This window comes from Colias croceus, chromosome 7 (assembly GCF_905220415.1).
Source record: "Colias croceus chromosome 7, ilColCroc2.1".
Classification (NCBI taxonomy): Eukaryota; Metazoa; Arthropoda; class Insecta; order Lepidoptera; family Pieridae; genus Colias; species Colias croceus.
The window spans coordinates 9,334,784-9,351,096 of record NC_059543.1 but is presented as its reverse complement, the minus strand read 5'-3'; the positions used below and the strand labels follow the sequence as shown (position 1 = coordinate 9,351,096).

The 16,313-nt window shown below is 34.6% G+C and overlaps 1 protein-coding gene across 1 annotated transcript in view; it reads left to right on the top strand.

The window, feature by feature from the left end:
- Positions 1 to 16,313, top strand: part of LOC123693189 (sorbin and SH3 domain-containing protein 1) — a 121,090-nt gene that overhangs the window by 39,883 nt on the left and 64,894 nt on the right. The window contains exon 6 of the mRNA XM_045638188.1: positions 730 to 1,644. Within this exon, the coding sequence (XP_045494144.1) occupies positions 730 to 1,644 (915 nt within the window). The remainder of the gene's footprint in view (positions 1 to 729; positions 1,645 to 16,313) is intronic.

Genomic DNA, 16,313 nt, shown 5'->3' with positions numbered 1-16,313 from the left:
GACTATTGAATTATTTTCTTTCAAGATATTATCACAGAATACATAAATATTATGTAGTACCATTTTTTTACATATAAATTAAAATATAAATAAATAAGGGTTATTTTTGTACGTGTAAAATGTATGGAAGTTTTGTTGCTATGCAATTTCAAGATTTAATTATCATTTAATGATTTTAATACGACCACAGCATCCTTGTTTATTAAAACTGAAATGACTTTTCAATAACAAGTCATGTTTCACATACCTATTGGTGAAAGAGCACATTATCTGCTTAAACTATACATTTCCATATCTTTGAATTACAATAATATTCTTTCAAAGAATAAAGTTCCTTATACATTTCTTCGATAAATGGAAATAAGTATTCGTCCTACTTCGTGTTTGAATGCAGCTTCGACAGGTATTTCAATGGTCGTACATATTTAATCTCGTAGAAAGCGTACATCCGCTTATCTTTCAATACCAGCAAGATAATACTTAAGATCATAAATTTGTTTATTTATTTACTATTCATTCTTTTCCGTTTAAATACTTAATATATAATGCTGTTTGCGTTTCTATTTAGATTTTTGCACTGATTACATACGAATGCCAGACATGATATAATTGTAGGTACATATCTATTTGAAAACTCAATCATCATCAAATCAATCATCAAATCATCTTCAAACAGAGCACCAAAACTCGCCACTTTACGAACTTTACTCATACTTTCTTTATTTCCAGGGCCCTCGCATCTGCTGACTGACATTAACAGCGGAAAAGCAGTATTACAAGCACCAGTGTACGCAACTATAAGACCCGCTGCGCACAACAAACCTACAGCTCCACCAATGAGATCTCTCAGTTCACCTCCGACTTCAACGAACTCAGCATCAAATAACCCAACTCCATTGTCTGTTGATGAACCTCCAAAAATTCACCCAACCAATCCCTTTTATACAACTTTACCGTCGAATTACTCAAGTGCTTCCAGATTGCCAATACCAAATGGTCGATCCACCTTTTCAATATTAGATAGGAATAATTCAATTACTAGATCCAAAGATACGTTTGAAACTTGTGATAGTAAATCTCCTTTTTCTAACTATAATTCTGAATCAAATTTACATGATCCAACTTACAATTTACCCATCAATGGTGCTTCAAACTCTATAGAATCAAATTCCGCGAATGCTTATGATTCCAATGAAACTCAACAAAATAAATCGCATGACAACCCAAATCTTCGCAATCCTTTTGAGACTACACGAAATAGTGACTATTTTGATAAATATCATAAATCTAATGAAGAATTCAACGTAGAACCTAAACACGACGTGGATTTCTGTTCGAAAGAAGAGGTAACGAAACATTCGATAACAGAACATAAAATAAGTGAAACTGAAGAAGTGACTACGATAAAAAAGATGGTTTTGAATGGTTCCGGTGACGAGATTTCAGATAAATCTTTTAGTAAAACTGATATAAAGTTAAGTCCAGAGTCAAATGGAACAAAGCAAACATCAAAAGAGCGTATAATAACTCCGGTAATTGAATCTAGAAATGGTATAGAGAAGACGGAAGGAGACCGGCAGTATTTAAGTTCCTCGGTTATTTATAAGGCAGCTCCAGACACCTTCGATAGTGTTTCGCTACAAGGTAAGTCAGATAAATTAATGTATTTTTAACTTCTTATTTAAAGTCCAAATTAAGAACAGACATGCTTTCTTCTCGATGATAACTAAAAGCTTTTTAAAAACGAGAAAAGTCTTGATTCAGGGTTATATTTCCATCAATTAATAAGCTGAATCTTTTAAGTAAGTATTTATAAAAAGGGAAGATACGATACAGCAAGTAGACGAATAAAATTAAGTTAAGCCGGCTCATTATTTAAATTTTGGCACCTAAAATTATGAAAATGTACAAACTCTTACTAAGCGCGTCATTTGAAATCAAGAGCAAAGTGTAATTTTATTTAATTGTCTCTTAAACCTACTGTCAAGCTAATGTGTAATTGTTGGCACAAAATGAATGTTAGTAGTGCACGTTTGTCGACAACGTATAAAACATGTTTCTCCAATTTGTACGCAAAGTGTAATTTTTAAAAGCAGCTATAATTAATGCCGTAAGTTACATTACCTACTAATTACACTACATAATGTGCTCTTCGGTTTACTCCATCTGGGAATACGGCCCGGTGCAGTGTACGTATTTATGGGAAATTTCAGTGTCAGTGGTAATGTAGCCCTATATAATATTATATTAATATTTTCATGAGTTCAATTAATAGTAGGTGTTATTAACGAAATTTCGAAATTATTAAATTATAGTTTGCCATATTTTGCCATTTCTTGTTGAATTATTTTCACTTTAATCTTATCATAATATTAATAGTTTTCGGTATATTAATATAAATAAATAATCATTAAGGATCAGCATAATAATAGTGGTTCAGAAAGAATAAACTAAACTGAATTTTTATATATTATTTCATTGCATGTTTCTTATCATCTAGTTTAATTTATTGAGTTTCTTCCATAGATAAGAAATTTATACTTTGATTTATAATGTTTTGTTTGCCAATACTTCACGTAATTCTTTCAATTCTCTATATTATATAATGTAAATTAATTAAATGTTGGTTCAAAAAGAACTTACTTTTCTACTAAAATAAACTTAACTACTTACTTACGATTTCACTCTTTTTTAACGTACTAACGTGTAAAAGATAAATAATCATATAAATAAATAATTTTCAGAATAAGTTGTACGTATAAAAACATCATATAATCTTCTAAAATGATTTCAAAGCGCGTCTGATTCAATTATTTTAAAATGCCTTTTGATTTCCACCGAGCAAATTTTATATAGAACAGAATTGCTATTAAATCTGGACTCAAAATACAAAGATAAGTCTAATTAAATACCTCAAACTGCGGTTAATATTGGTCTTAGCTGTTTAACCAAGGCTAGCGAAATCTAATTTAAAAAATACCCCGTGCTTTTCTGGTTTACTTTAATTCAGTACTTACTTAAAAGCGACTAAGTCACCAGCGCGAACGTTTCAGACTCGAGAGGGCTCAGCGAAACTCTGATTACGAACTTGTTTTGTAAAAGTTAAACCTCCCGTAATGTGGTATGAAAATGCATGAGACTGCAAATTACTGTTTCTAGACGCTCGTAGGTCTTATCTATCAAATTAGAGGTAAAACGATGGGTTAATTAAGGAATAAAGCAACGACTATAGGTAGCTATATGGGATAAAAAAGTCTATGTTATCTACTTCTGAACATCTGTTTATAAAAATTATTTTTTTTAATATATTAACAACAACTTCTCCATAAACATTTTTACAGACAAAATCTGGTACAAGTTGAATTAAACTTTTATCTTCATTGCGTCATTGCGTTACCGAATAAAGATTTTCAGTTATAGATATACCTACATAAATGTCTTAGAATAGTTTTCATTTTATAGGTACAAAAAGATACCTAAATTAGAAAGATTAGAATAGTTCATTAGAAACACAAAATTACTGCTAATTATTTTTTATTCAATTCTCTTTCTAAACTCATTCTGAATGGAAAAACACGTCGCCTCCGTAAACAAATGGCTTTAAATATTAACGTGGAGGTACACTTAATTAAAATTATACGTTGATCTTCGCTAATGTGTAGTTTATTGTGCCCTTAGAAAACCAATTGAATTGGTTCGTTTTGTTGTTGTTTTCTTTTTCCGTTTTAATTAAAACAAGATTAGACGTAACTTGTAGGCGCTGCTCCTTTCAGCATTGTATTTTCTTTAACAATGACATATTCAATAATATTTTCCATAATAACATTAGAGTAATATTTTCCTTCCTTGATTCTTTCTAAATCTCTACGCAATCATATTATTTTGTAATATGCTCATTTTTAGCAGTGGAACATTCCTGCCTCGATTTTCCGAAGACATACAAAGTAGTGTTTTTAAATTAAAAATTCCAACTCAATACGCGAGAAGCTGTACAAGGTCAGATTTGTATGGTTATATACAATAGATAAGACTGATATTAAATAGAAATTGAATATTGTATTTCATCAGAAAAATTCTACGAAATATTGTAATACTTGCAGCTCGAAAACGTACTTCAAAAACTATTGCTTTGAGTGAAATATTCGTAATAATTTTATTACTATTTTCCGCAAAGTTATCCTTCAGTACAACAGTCGGTCCCTTTCATTTTCGGTTTGCGGTTCAAAAAGGATAATGGATATTCACGTAACTTTTAGCACAAACAAGGTAAATAAGGCTTTACGTGATAAAGGTTTATTGAATAAAATACATTAATATTTAAGTTGCTTGCGGTTAAATGTCCTTTCAAGATGTTAAGAGGGGATTATTTTATTTAACACGTTAATTATACACACCTTTCTCAATTTCAATAAATTACTGTGAAAGTGTGTAATTGATAATTTGATTAGTGAGAAAGTTCAATTGTTGAAGCTCTTGCGTTTCTTTTAATTGTTATGATAGTTATGTTTCTTTACTTTTACAAACAATTTTAATGTAAATATACTATTATTATAATTATATGACGAATATGGTATTTAAATTGTGTTGCTCTATTCCATTTATAATTTTTTCATTCAAGACTAGATAAAAATAGAAAAGCTTGATATTATTTTCGGAAAATGTGTGATTTTAAGAAATAAAAGCAAGAAGAGATTTTGTATAAACATAGTAGGTAATATGATAAAACAGAAGAGGTTAGGTACAGGATAAATAGTTAATGCTACAGTGAAAAATACAAAACATAAGACTTAGGCTTGTGATGCATCCCCTAAGCGTAACCCATTGGGAATGTAGACGTTGCAACGATTTTAGTGAGATTTTAGTAAGAGATACATTTGGAAACATTCCGAGCTACCGAAATCCCCTTGCGTATTTGCGAACAGAAAAACTAAAATGGCGTGGGTAATAAAATTCCAGAACGTTACTCCAATTACCTATATTCTTATCTCCAGAATTTGGCAGGCATTCAAACTGCATAATGTCGGTAAATAGAATAGGATATGTAAATAATATATTCTTAATAATTCGAAATGTTCAATATTCGGTATTTTACAATCAAGCATTTCAAATAGACATAATATTTACCTTGACAAAAATGTTTATATTGGAAAAACGGTATATACCTAATAGTTCTAGCCACCTTACGATTTTATCGAAGCGCGTCGTAGAAGGCACAAGTTCTGTCTCTACAAAAAATAACTTTTTAAGACCTGTACTAGGGTTTCGGCCAAATCCGTTTCGTTAAGTGAAATTGCAATAAACATTTACACATCCTTGTACACTTAATGCCCTTTATGTTATTAGAATCAAAACGACTAATGTAGGACTGAATGAATTCTGTGTACGAGGAACCAGGAAAATCAGTTTATACTGTTTACAGCTGTACATAGCTTAAAATTGGCTTGAAGGACAATATGACACCAGGCAGTCGTAACGCTATAATAGCGAAATTTACGAGACTGTATTTCGTAAATAGCTGATTTATAAAACAGTTTACTATTCATTACCTATGAATCTTGTATCTATTGATAATAATGGGTAATTATAACGGAAGATGACAAGACAGGCCAAGGTCTTGGGCTTGTTTGAAGGAGCGGTGTCACGGTCTGGAGACGTTATGGTCATACAAAATAAAAATATTGAACAGTACCACCGTAAGCTTCAGTCAATATTCAAGACAACATTGTGAACACCCGCTCTAATAAAGTGGATATTAAATTCCTGTTAGTATTCATCGTTTTGTGAAACATGAATTCACCATGTTTTGCGAGCAGCCCATACATTTTTCATCCCGTTTCCGAAGATTCTAACACTGAAACTGATGACAGCACGGATTCTGGATGCGAAAAAACAATCGACGGCCGATATCGAACGAAGTATATCGATCCGAAGCGACGAACGATAAACAAAGTGAGCAAAAAAATCCTCAAAGCAATTGAACGGTTAACATGTAGCATAAAAAGGAATAAAAATAAAAAAGTGCGCCCCACAAGACAGGAATGTACAGGTGAGAGTGAACTATAAATTTGGTTATTTAATACACACGTAATGTTTCAATATGAAAAACTATGTATTTGTTATTCGATTACACAGCGGCTTACTTATTCGGATAATTTATGAACAGCGGAGTATTATATAAATGGTATCTAATAATTTATGGGGAAAATAATAACACATTTGCTATTAATATAATAATTTATCTCCTGTATAAAGAAATACATATTATGTAAATCTTTCTATAGCAAAAGGCTCTTTTAAAATATTAAAAATTGTTCGTGGGCTTTTAGGTCAAATGGTTAAAGAAGCGTGATAATGATGGAACTTAAAGAGGTTTTTATGCGATATTATCAATACAGAATAACCGAGATAGTTTAAGAAAATATGAGATCTTGATGGCGTTCAGTTAGCGTTTAATAAATTGCTATTAAAACATTTATTCGTTAACATTTGATACATCGTAACATTAGACTGTAAGTGGTAAGCAATTTCATGGTCATAAATGGCTTCTGGATGAACAACTTTCAATAAAATAATGTATACTATATACTACTACTACTAACTACTATTAACTCCAAAGAGAAAATAATGAGGCTAATGAGGCCTAGAGTTATAATTCAAGGCTCAAATCAAAACATCACAATATGGCTAATAGCTAATACGCTATTTAGGAAAAATATTGTACAAATGCGGCAGCAACATAAATGCCGGCTATTTATTTGTATTGGGTCAACGAACGCACTGTTTTGCTTTGAAACGTTTGAATATTCACGTTGTTGATAATCTATTTTCTCATACTCTGCTTCAGCATTCGCATATATTTGCGAATAATGGAAATTCCTTCTGAGAACACAATATTACCTTTTCCATTGAAACGGCCGCGACCATACTGAAAAAGATAAAAGTAATAAATAAGGAAATCCGGATTTACGTACATCCTATGTAACTACAAACATTTGGTATAATAATATTTAAAGAATAACAATGTCCGTTATATCCTACGCTCACTGTATACTGTATATTTTAATAGAATACAGAAATATTTGGCCGGGTATTGTTTGTTGTTAAATGAACGAATTTTGTTGATTACGGTAATTATTGATGACGTTATTATAACAAAAGGTTGTATATTTTTATTATAAATGCAGTGCAACATAATTATTTCTTTCTTGTCTTTGTGATAGAGCTCATACGTACTCACATTTTTTTTTTAATTTTGTATAAAAATTAATTTGGTTTAAAAGCTCTCCTGAGTTACGAGCAAATGCAGATTATTTGTAGACCGAAGGTACTATCTATTAGAGTGTGAATGAGCTCTCAAAGTTTAACAACAATATATCTTAATTGTATAATGTAAAACCAGCAAGTATACATAATTGTTATAGCATATCAATTTGTGGTATTGTAAGATGCGGCCGGATGCGGAATAAAAGGTTTTACAATAAAGTACGGTGAGGTGCGCCTACGCATTATTTTGACAGCCCGAGTTCCGCCTTTTTGAGTGTAATCGTTTCGCTTCAGTGCCAACATATAGAATTTGCTCTCATTCCACCAATAGGTTGCATAAGTGATGCCAATTGAATACTATTGCATTTAGAAACGGCTTATTTTGTTATCTGTTTATCATATCATTTTCAATTTGGTAAAATTGATGCGTTTGTTTCCTTGTTTTCTAAATTGTTAACGTTTTCTAAATAATCGAATATTTGAAAATTTTTAATCTTAAAAAAAATCTTGCGGTTTATTTGTGTTCAACTAATTATTATCACATGACTAATATTTAACTCATATCATAGGTACTGACCGAGCTGCTTTGCGCAGCAATTGCTTTGCGATGCTGCTCGCTGAGTGGTGAGCCGCCTAATTGTGTTTTTATTTTCCTTTTGTCTCAATACACGTTTTATCTCCATACTTTATTTTTATATAAAACTGAAAAAAAGAAACAAATTGTGAACAATAATTTGCTACTGCACCGATGCACCAACCGCGGCGGCATGCGGTCTCCACTCGTTAAATAACTAACGGTTGGAGGCAAATGAAGTTTTTTTTTTATTCTTCGCGTTTTAACATTAAAATAAGCAATAGAAATAGTTTAGAAAATTAGGTCAATACGGTTTTAAGCCAAAAAGTAACACTCTGTCAGCGACTATAGACCTGACTACTAAAATAAAACAGAACATTGACGCAAAAAAATTAGTTTTGGGAGTATTTATTGACCTACAAAAGGCCTTCGATACCGTTTCTCACGAACTTTTAATAAAGAAATTAGCATCCATTAACATTACTGGTAAAGCACTAGACATGCTGAAATCATATTTAAAAAATCGATCACAAATCGTTAAAATAGATAACTACAATAGCATTCCCTTGCCAATTACGTGTGGCATACCACAAGGTTCGATTTTAGGCCCATTGCTTTTTTTAATTTATATTAATAATTTACAAGATTTAAAACTAAATGGTCATCTAACACTTTATGCGGATGACACCTGTCTGTTTTATTTTGGTCCCTCTATACATGACATGATAAAGCAAGCACAAAATGATTTAAATAAATTAAATAAATGGTTTCAATACAATCTACTAACAATAAATATATCTAAAACGTGTTATATTAAATTCAAAGCTCAGAACAAAATTATTCCACCACACGCTCCACTTAAAATTAACGGTGTTGTATTAGAACATAAAACCCACGAGAAATACCTAGGTTTGCGAATCGACAGCTCTCTAAAATGGAATTATCACATCGACCACCTAAAAAATAAATTATCAGCACTTCTTAGATCTCTGCGTAATATCACTTCTTGCATTCCTCATAAATTACGCCACACCATCTACAACACGTTAGTCAAACCTCACCTAATGTATTTAATAGAAGTATGGGGTAGCGCTTACAAAAATAAATTAGCGCCACTACAAATTTTACAAAATAAAATTATTAAAACCATTTTTAAATATCCTTTTTTAACTTCTACAAATAAAATCTACGACGATACTAAAATAATGAATTTAAAACAATTATACTTTTATAATACGTGTATGTTCATCCACAAAGCGCTACATAAAAACATAAATACAAATATAATATTCTCAACATCAAATCGCCACTATCCTAATAGACGAGCTAGCTATCTTGCCCTCCCGAAGATCCGAACGAATTATGGAAGGCGAACGGCAACATACGAGGGAGCACGTTTCTATAACGGATTGCCAAGCAAATTAAAAAGTGTAAACTCATTCATTGTATTCAAAAAACAATTAGCGAAACACATCCTGGAAGACCACACGCTCAAACTTTGAATGCAATGAATGAGTACCTAACCTAAACTTATGTTTATAGTATGTAACTTACTCTAAATTTTTAACTAACGAATAATATTTTTTATAAATACCTATGTTTAAAATTTAAGTTTCTCATGTAAGTGACTTAATGTCTTAATGGGAATAAATGTCTTTAAACCTTAAACCTTAGGTAGTAAATATTAAAGAGCGTGTTATACTCGTAAGACGTCAATATTTTATTAATGCTTACTGTTGATCTTAGCGTGATGAATAGCCTACCTCGTTATGGTATCTAACACCGAATTACACAATTCAGTTTGTTGAATGCTTGCACTCGTTGCAATTTTATCAGGATTTTGAACAGAAACAACAATACATTTAAACCGTTACTTACATTACATATACTGTTTGGTACAAAATCAAGCATTTCCATATGTGTTATTCCGATGTAATATAGGTATATTCCTGTAAAGTTTCGTCCAAATCCGTCATGCAGTTTTATTGAAAGAATAACGAACATCCATATATCCTCATTTTCCTCTAGAATAGCACTTTCTAATGGCAAAATAATTTTTAGAATGTCTCGTAATTTTTGTATTACATCGTTAGAAGAAACAATAAAATCTCTCCACTTTACAATATTAGTTTAGAATGAAATAATACATCTCCGTTATCGTACACATACAAAGAAAAATAAACAAAATACTGTTAATCGCTCTGTATATTACAAGAGGAATGCAATTCAGAAATGTTGTACAACTCTACTCACTCACTTTGATGAAACTTGAGTAATTTAAAATTACTTTGAACCGGTTTTTATTCTGAAAACTAGTTAAAATCCAGTTTGTATTTACATTAATTTATATAGAGATGTACTCATGCAAACACACAGATATTACTAAGGATATAACTAACATATTATAAACCAAAATCCTCCCCTGTGGGCTGTGTCTGTCTGTCTGTTTGCGATAAACTCAAAAAGTGCAGTAGGCACCAATTTTCATTTTGAATTTACATAGGATAGATGCATTGATAGATCGATGCATTTTCAAGGAAAGTTTTAGTGTATTATAATTATTTGTTAATTTTAAGACTACGCGAGCGAAGTCATGGGCGGAAAGCTAGTTTTACATATTATGTTCCTTCATATTGCAATATAAAATTGTATATAGTGTGTCTTTGATAGATACATAACAAATGATCATATTTGATAAATTACAGTAGCTTTACGTGTTGGGTCTGATTGCTTAATGGAACTATTTGAAAAGCAAATAAAGTGATGGATGAGCGTGAAACTTATTTTTCTGTACCGCGAGTTGTCCTGACACACCACGCCTTGGACTTGCTAATTATCGTTTGATAAAGTCACTTAATGCACGGAAATATACTTGCAAAGAGTTACTTTGCGTATCTATCTGACTATTAGAAGAGAACGAACTTTGATGCTTTCATTTTGATTGATAGAGCAGGAGCTCTGTACAGGAATTTGTCGATTCAATGCTTCGTGCGTCCGGAATGAATCTCCTCAAAAACTCCACGTTTGACAACTATCAAATAATCGACAAATCAGTCTGTTGTAACCGGTGGCCGGTGCTTAGTGTGGCATGTCGTAATCAACGTACAAAGCGGCTATTTTATTGTACTCCACATTCGGGAAGTGGCATTGTAGTGTAGGATCGCCCTGTGACAGTGCCCCTCTGTTTGTGAAACCGCCTCGTCAATTTTTATGATTCCACCGCCATTATACACTCCTAGTAACTTTCCAATTATATTTAAAAAGTGACGTGCAAATCAATGTAAATTTAATAATTGGGCCATACAAATACTACGATACGAAGAATATGGTAAGCCTTTCACATGAATCCTGCTATGTTATTTTAAAATAAGCAAAAAATACATACAAAACAAAAGATAACCAAGATACAAACGAACTACTACGAATAGAGGAGGTGTCTTATAATCTTAGAAATATTTTTGGCATTAATTTGAACAAAGTTCTTAATCGTTTTATTTCTCTTATCAGAACTGATTATCCTACTATCTGCTTGTTTAGTTTTTATTTGATTGAAGAGAATACAATTCATTTTCTTAGATCAATGAAGATTCTAATAAAATAAACTGATCGCTTTGTCTAGAGCCGCTCAGTTTTAAATTAACTTGTATTGCGAAATTCTTAAATTTTCCATTTAATTAAAGCTGGATTAAATTGAGCATGGAAGATAATAATCAATTTGTAGCCATCATTGTGGAGAGTTGTTAGCGATAATCATATTAATTTAATTTCTCTAGATACGGGCTTTATAGAGATCTAGTCCGTATTAGAGCTACGGCGCTGAATGGTACGAATTACGAAATAATAGTTAATTGTGTTTCAAGCAATATCAATAAATAAAACATGTGTGTCGACATTATTTTTTTGTGATACATCATACAGAAAGATTTAGTCGTGTGAATTTTTCGTATCACTTGACAAAATAATGAAATAGTTTCAGATGTAATAAAATGATATTACTGTTCCCTACGCAGAATTCTAAAATAGTTGAAGTATAACACTCTGGCAGGAAGCACTTAGTGCAATTACAATAACAATCACTTATAACAGTTTTCACGATTAGTAGAAGTGGATATATTTAGAATAATCAGAATAAATCAAATTCTGACTAAGATTAAAAATAAATTTCACAAATTGTGCCCATGAGACGGTTCCTTCTGTTTAAAAGATGATGTTAATCTTAAAAGTGTTTATTATTAATTCGTAAGTATTTGAGATATCAGAGGCGAGTATAATTACGAATGGTTTTAACTTATGACGTTCGTTTAAAATATGACTAGCAAACAAAACAAAAAAGCTTACATCGAACATAATACAATATTAAGTATCTACATAATTTTTGACACATATAGCAAAGATCGATAAAAACCATAACACTTGTTGACAAGAACAACTAATAGCAAAACTGATGATACAATCATGGTGATATTAATATTTATAAGTGAAGTTCCCCTTTTCTGTATATTTATCGTTAATATTACGATTTGTCAAGTGTATCATAGTAGACGTCAAATAAATAAATGCACAACAGGCGCGGGTGTCATGAGTCGGAATAATTTATTGTTTGGAAACAACTCCTTTTCATTTTAGTTATTAGATTTTTATTCAGCGATAAGTTTTGTATTATATTGCTTGTTATTTTCGATATGTATATTTGGCAAACATTTTTGGTGTTTGCGTAAATACAGTTTGGAATAATACGGTCTCTTTGACATCGAATCGACAGTGACGCTTTTGTTTGGTGATTGTATTTTTAATAACAGTGGTATGGTTGTTTAAATACGGTTTATGACAACTTTGGGTAGAGTAGGAGGGTATTTGATATGTATACTATTTAATATTTATGTTATAATACAATACGTAATCTTATATTTAATCTTAAATCTATGGTAATGAAACACACTCATAAAATATACAATTTAGTAACAATGTTTCCCATGAAATAAAATGTGAAGCCAACGAAAACTTGTAAGACTTTTTTTTATTTCTTACTAATTCATTATGTACATTGAAAGTAGTTTTCCTATCTAAATATTAAAAAGAATGTCTTTTGGTGGAAGTTTAGAAAATCGATGATTATCTAATATATAAAAATCAATGCCACTTTTCGTTGTAATTCCATAACTCGAGAACGGCTGAACCGATTTCGATAATTCTTTTTTTATTATATTCCTTGAAGTACGAGGATGGTTCTTATGTAGAGAAAACGTTAATATGTACCACGGGCGAAGCCGGGGCGGACCGCTAGTAACTTATAATATTTTTTTATAATCTACAAAAAATTATAAAAAGCTTTATCATCATATATTTTTTTTTGGGGTGCAATGGCTGTCTAACACCTCTCAGCCAAGGCCAACCTCACCTGCTCGTGGTGCACCCTGCCGATCAACGGACGAGGCTCTGGCGTATTTCTATACAGTGGTAGAGCTACAGCTACGTACAATTTCATATTCGTATGTAGCACGACTGGGCTGTAGCTTGTCCGGGGAAGTTACCACTGTCTCACTGGATACCAGCGTGAAGCAATTTTTTTGTGTTTCGCTTGAGTCAGTGAGACGACCGGAGGCCCAATCCCTTACCCCCTCAAATAAACAAATGGCAGCGGTATTTAAAAAAGGACTACCCCAGGAGGGTACCGGCGTCAAAGATGCCGGAGAATCCCTCCCTGAGCGTTCCCGCTTAGGCTGCCCCACGTATTCTGGGGGGGGCAAAATCCCGCTTTCTTACACTGCTAGGCGTAAAAAAAGGAAACCAACATCGGCGTCCCCTACCATGTCACTACACGTGGATCTTTGTAACATTCGGGGGCTCCATTCGAATCTTACGGCCGTCCACCAACATCTTGAGACGTCTAAGCCACACTTACTGTTTTTGACGGAAACACAGATTTCTTCTCCTGCTGACATCTCCTACCTTAAGTACCCGGGTTATGCGTTGGAACATTCATTTCTACCACGCGCCGGCGTGTGCGTTTATACTAGAGAGGATATCTGCTGTCGCCGCCTCAGCGTCCTTGATGGTAATAATAACCTATCCATCTTATGGCTTCGCGTAGACTGCGATGATCACCCCCGTATCTACGCGTGCCTTTACAGGAGACACAGCGGAAACGATGAAACTGACCAACTGATTGAGCACATTCAGGACACAATCGACACACTTCTGCAAAAGATTCCCTCCGCCGAAATAGTGGTTCTCGGCGACTTTAATGCTCACCATGCAGAATGGTTGAAATCTAGAATCACGGATCATGCTGGGCGCTCCTTTTACGACCTTGTTTTGTCTTATGGTCTAACTCAATTGGTATCTGCACCAACAAGGATTCCGGACGTGGAAGATCACACACCATCACTACTAGATCTTTTCCTATCCTCTCATCCGGACGACTATCAGATATCCATTAAAGCCCCACTTGGATCGTCTGACCACTGTTTGGTTCAGAGTACTGTGTCCATCACGCGCCAATCTCAGCCGCGACCAGCAAGTTATCGACGTGTCTGGCACTACAGATCAGCAGACTGGGACGGGATGCGTACCTTCTTTGCGTCCTACCCATGGAGGCAAATTTGCTTCTCGTCTGAGGATCCTGATGCTTGCGCTGACTCCGTCGCCGATGTGGTCACACAGGGTATGGAACTTTATATTCCCTATTCCGTGGTACCTATTGGCGGCAAGTCTCAACCCTGGTTTGGGAAATCCTGTAAAGTGGCATCGCGTTTTAAACAGGATTGTTTTCAGGCCTGGGTAAAAGCGACAGCGGAAAAGAATCCCAGAGCTTCGTATTTTAAAAAAAAGTATAACTCTGCCTCCAGACAGTTCAAGAAAAAGATCCTTAGTGCAAAGTCAGATTTCATTGTTAAGATTGGCAAGAAGCTAGTACAGTACCCTTCAGGCACACGGGCTTTTTGGTCACTGGCCAAAGCCATCCAAGGGAACTTTTGCAAATCGTCTCTTCCACCATTATGCAGGGATAATGACACCTTGGCTTATACTGCAAAAGAAAAAGCTGACACATTGGTCTCTCTATTTGCGTCGAATTCGACCTTGGAAGATGAAGGAAGGGTTCCACCTACCATCCCACACTGCAATAATATGATGACAGATGTGAAATTCACGCAACGTGCCGTGCGTAAAGCCCTTTTTTCTCTGGACGTGAATAAATCGAACGGGCCGGACGGAATCCCTGCCATTGTACTAAAAACTTGTGCTCCCGAGTTGGCCCCAGTTCTAACGCGTTTGTTTCGGTGCTCATACGCTTCTGGCAAAGTTCCGGGCTCTTGGAAGACCGCCTTGATACACCCAATACCTAAGAAAGGCTCAGGCTCTGACCCTAAAAACTATAGGCCAATTGCTGTTACCTCCTTATTCTCAAAAGTGATGGAATCGATCATAAACTGCCAAATGTTACGGTACCTAGAAGATCATCAGCTGTTAAGCGACCATCAGTACGGTTTCCGTCGTAGCCGCTCGGCTGGTGATCTTCTGGTTTACCTAACACATCGATGGGCGTCTGCAATTGAGAGTAAGGGGGAAGCTATGGCAGTCAGTTTAGATGTAGCCAAGGCATTCGACCGGGTGTGGCACAAGGGGCTCCTCTCCAAGTTGCCTTCGTACGGCCTTCCTGAAAGACTATGCAAATGGACAGCCAGTTTTCTCACGGCAAGAAGCATCAGGGTTGTTGTCGACGGAACATGCTCAGAATCGATGCCTGTGAATGCTGGTGTTCCACAGGGGTGCGTGCTATCGCCTACGCTATTCCTCTTGCACATCAATGATATGTTACGAATACGCGATATACATTGTTATGCGGACGATAGTACGGGCGATGCCGCTTATACCGGCGTTGCAAATATGTCTCAGGAGCAAGTGGACCAGCACCGGAAAGAACTTGTGTCGAATATTCAGAAATCACTCGATGAAATCTCGATTTGGGGTCAGAAAAACTTAGTCGAGTTCAACCCCTCCAAAACACAAGTTTGCGCGTTTACCGCGAAAAAGAAGTCCTTTGACATTGCGCCTCAATTCCAAAACACTCTCCTTAATGCCACGCCTTGCATCGGAATTCTCGGGGTCGACATTGCGAGCGACGTTCAGTTCAGGGGTCATTTGGAAGACAAGGCTAAACTAGCCTCAAAGAAGCTAGGGGTGCTCGCAAGAGCGAGACAGTATTTCACGCCAGCTCATCGCCTACAACTTTACAAGGCACAAGTTAGGCCACATATGGAATACTGTTCTCATCTCTGGGCTGGAGCACCCAAATATCAGCTGCTTCCATTTGACCGCCTTCAACGTCGAGCATCTCGAATCGTCGACCGACCCGAGCTCACCGATCGGCTGGACCCACTAGCACTGCGACGTGATGTTGCATCACTGTGCGTATTTTATAGAATATATAATGGAGAGTGTTCTGAGGAACTATTCCAGTTAATACCAGCTGCGC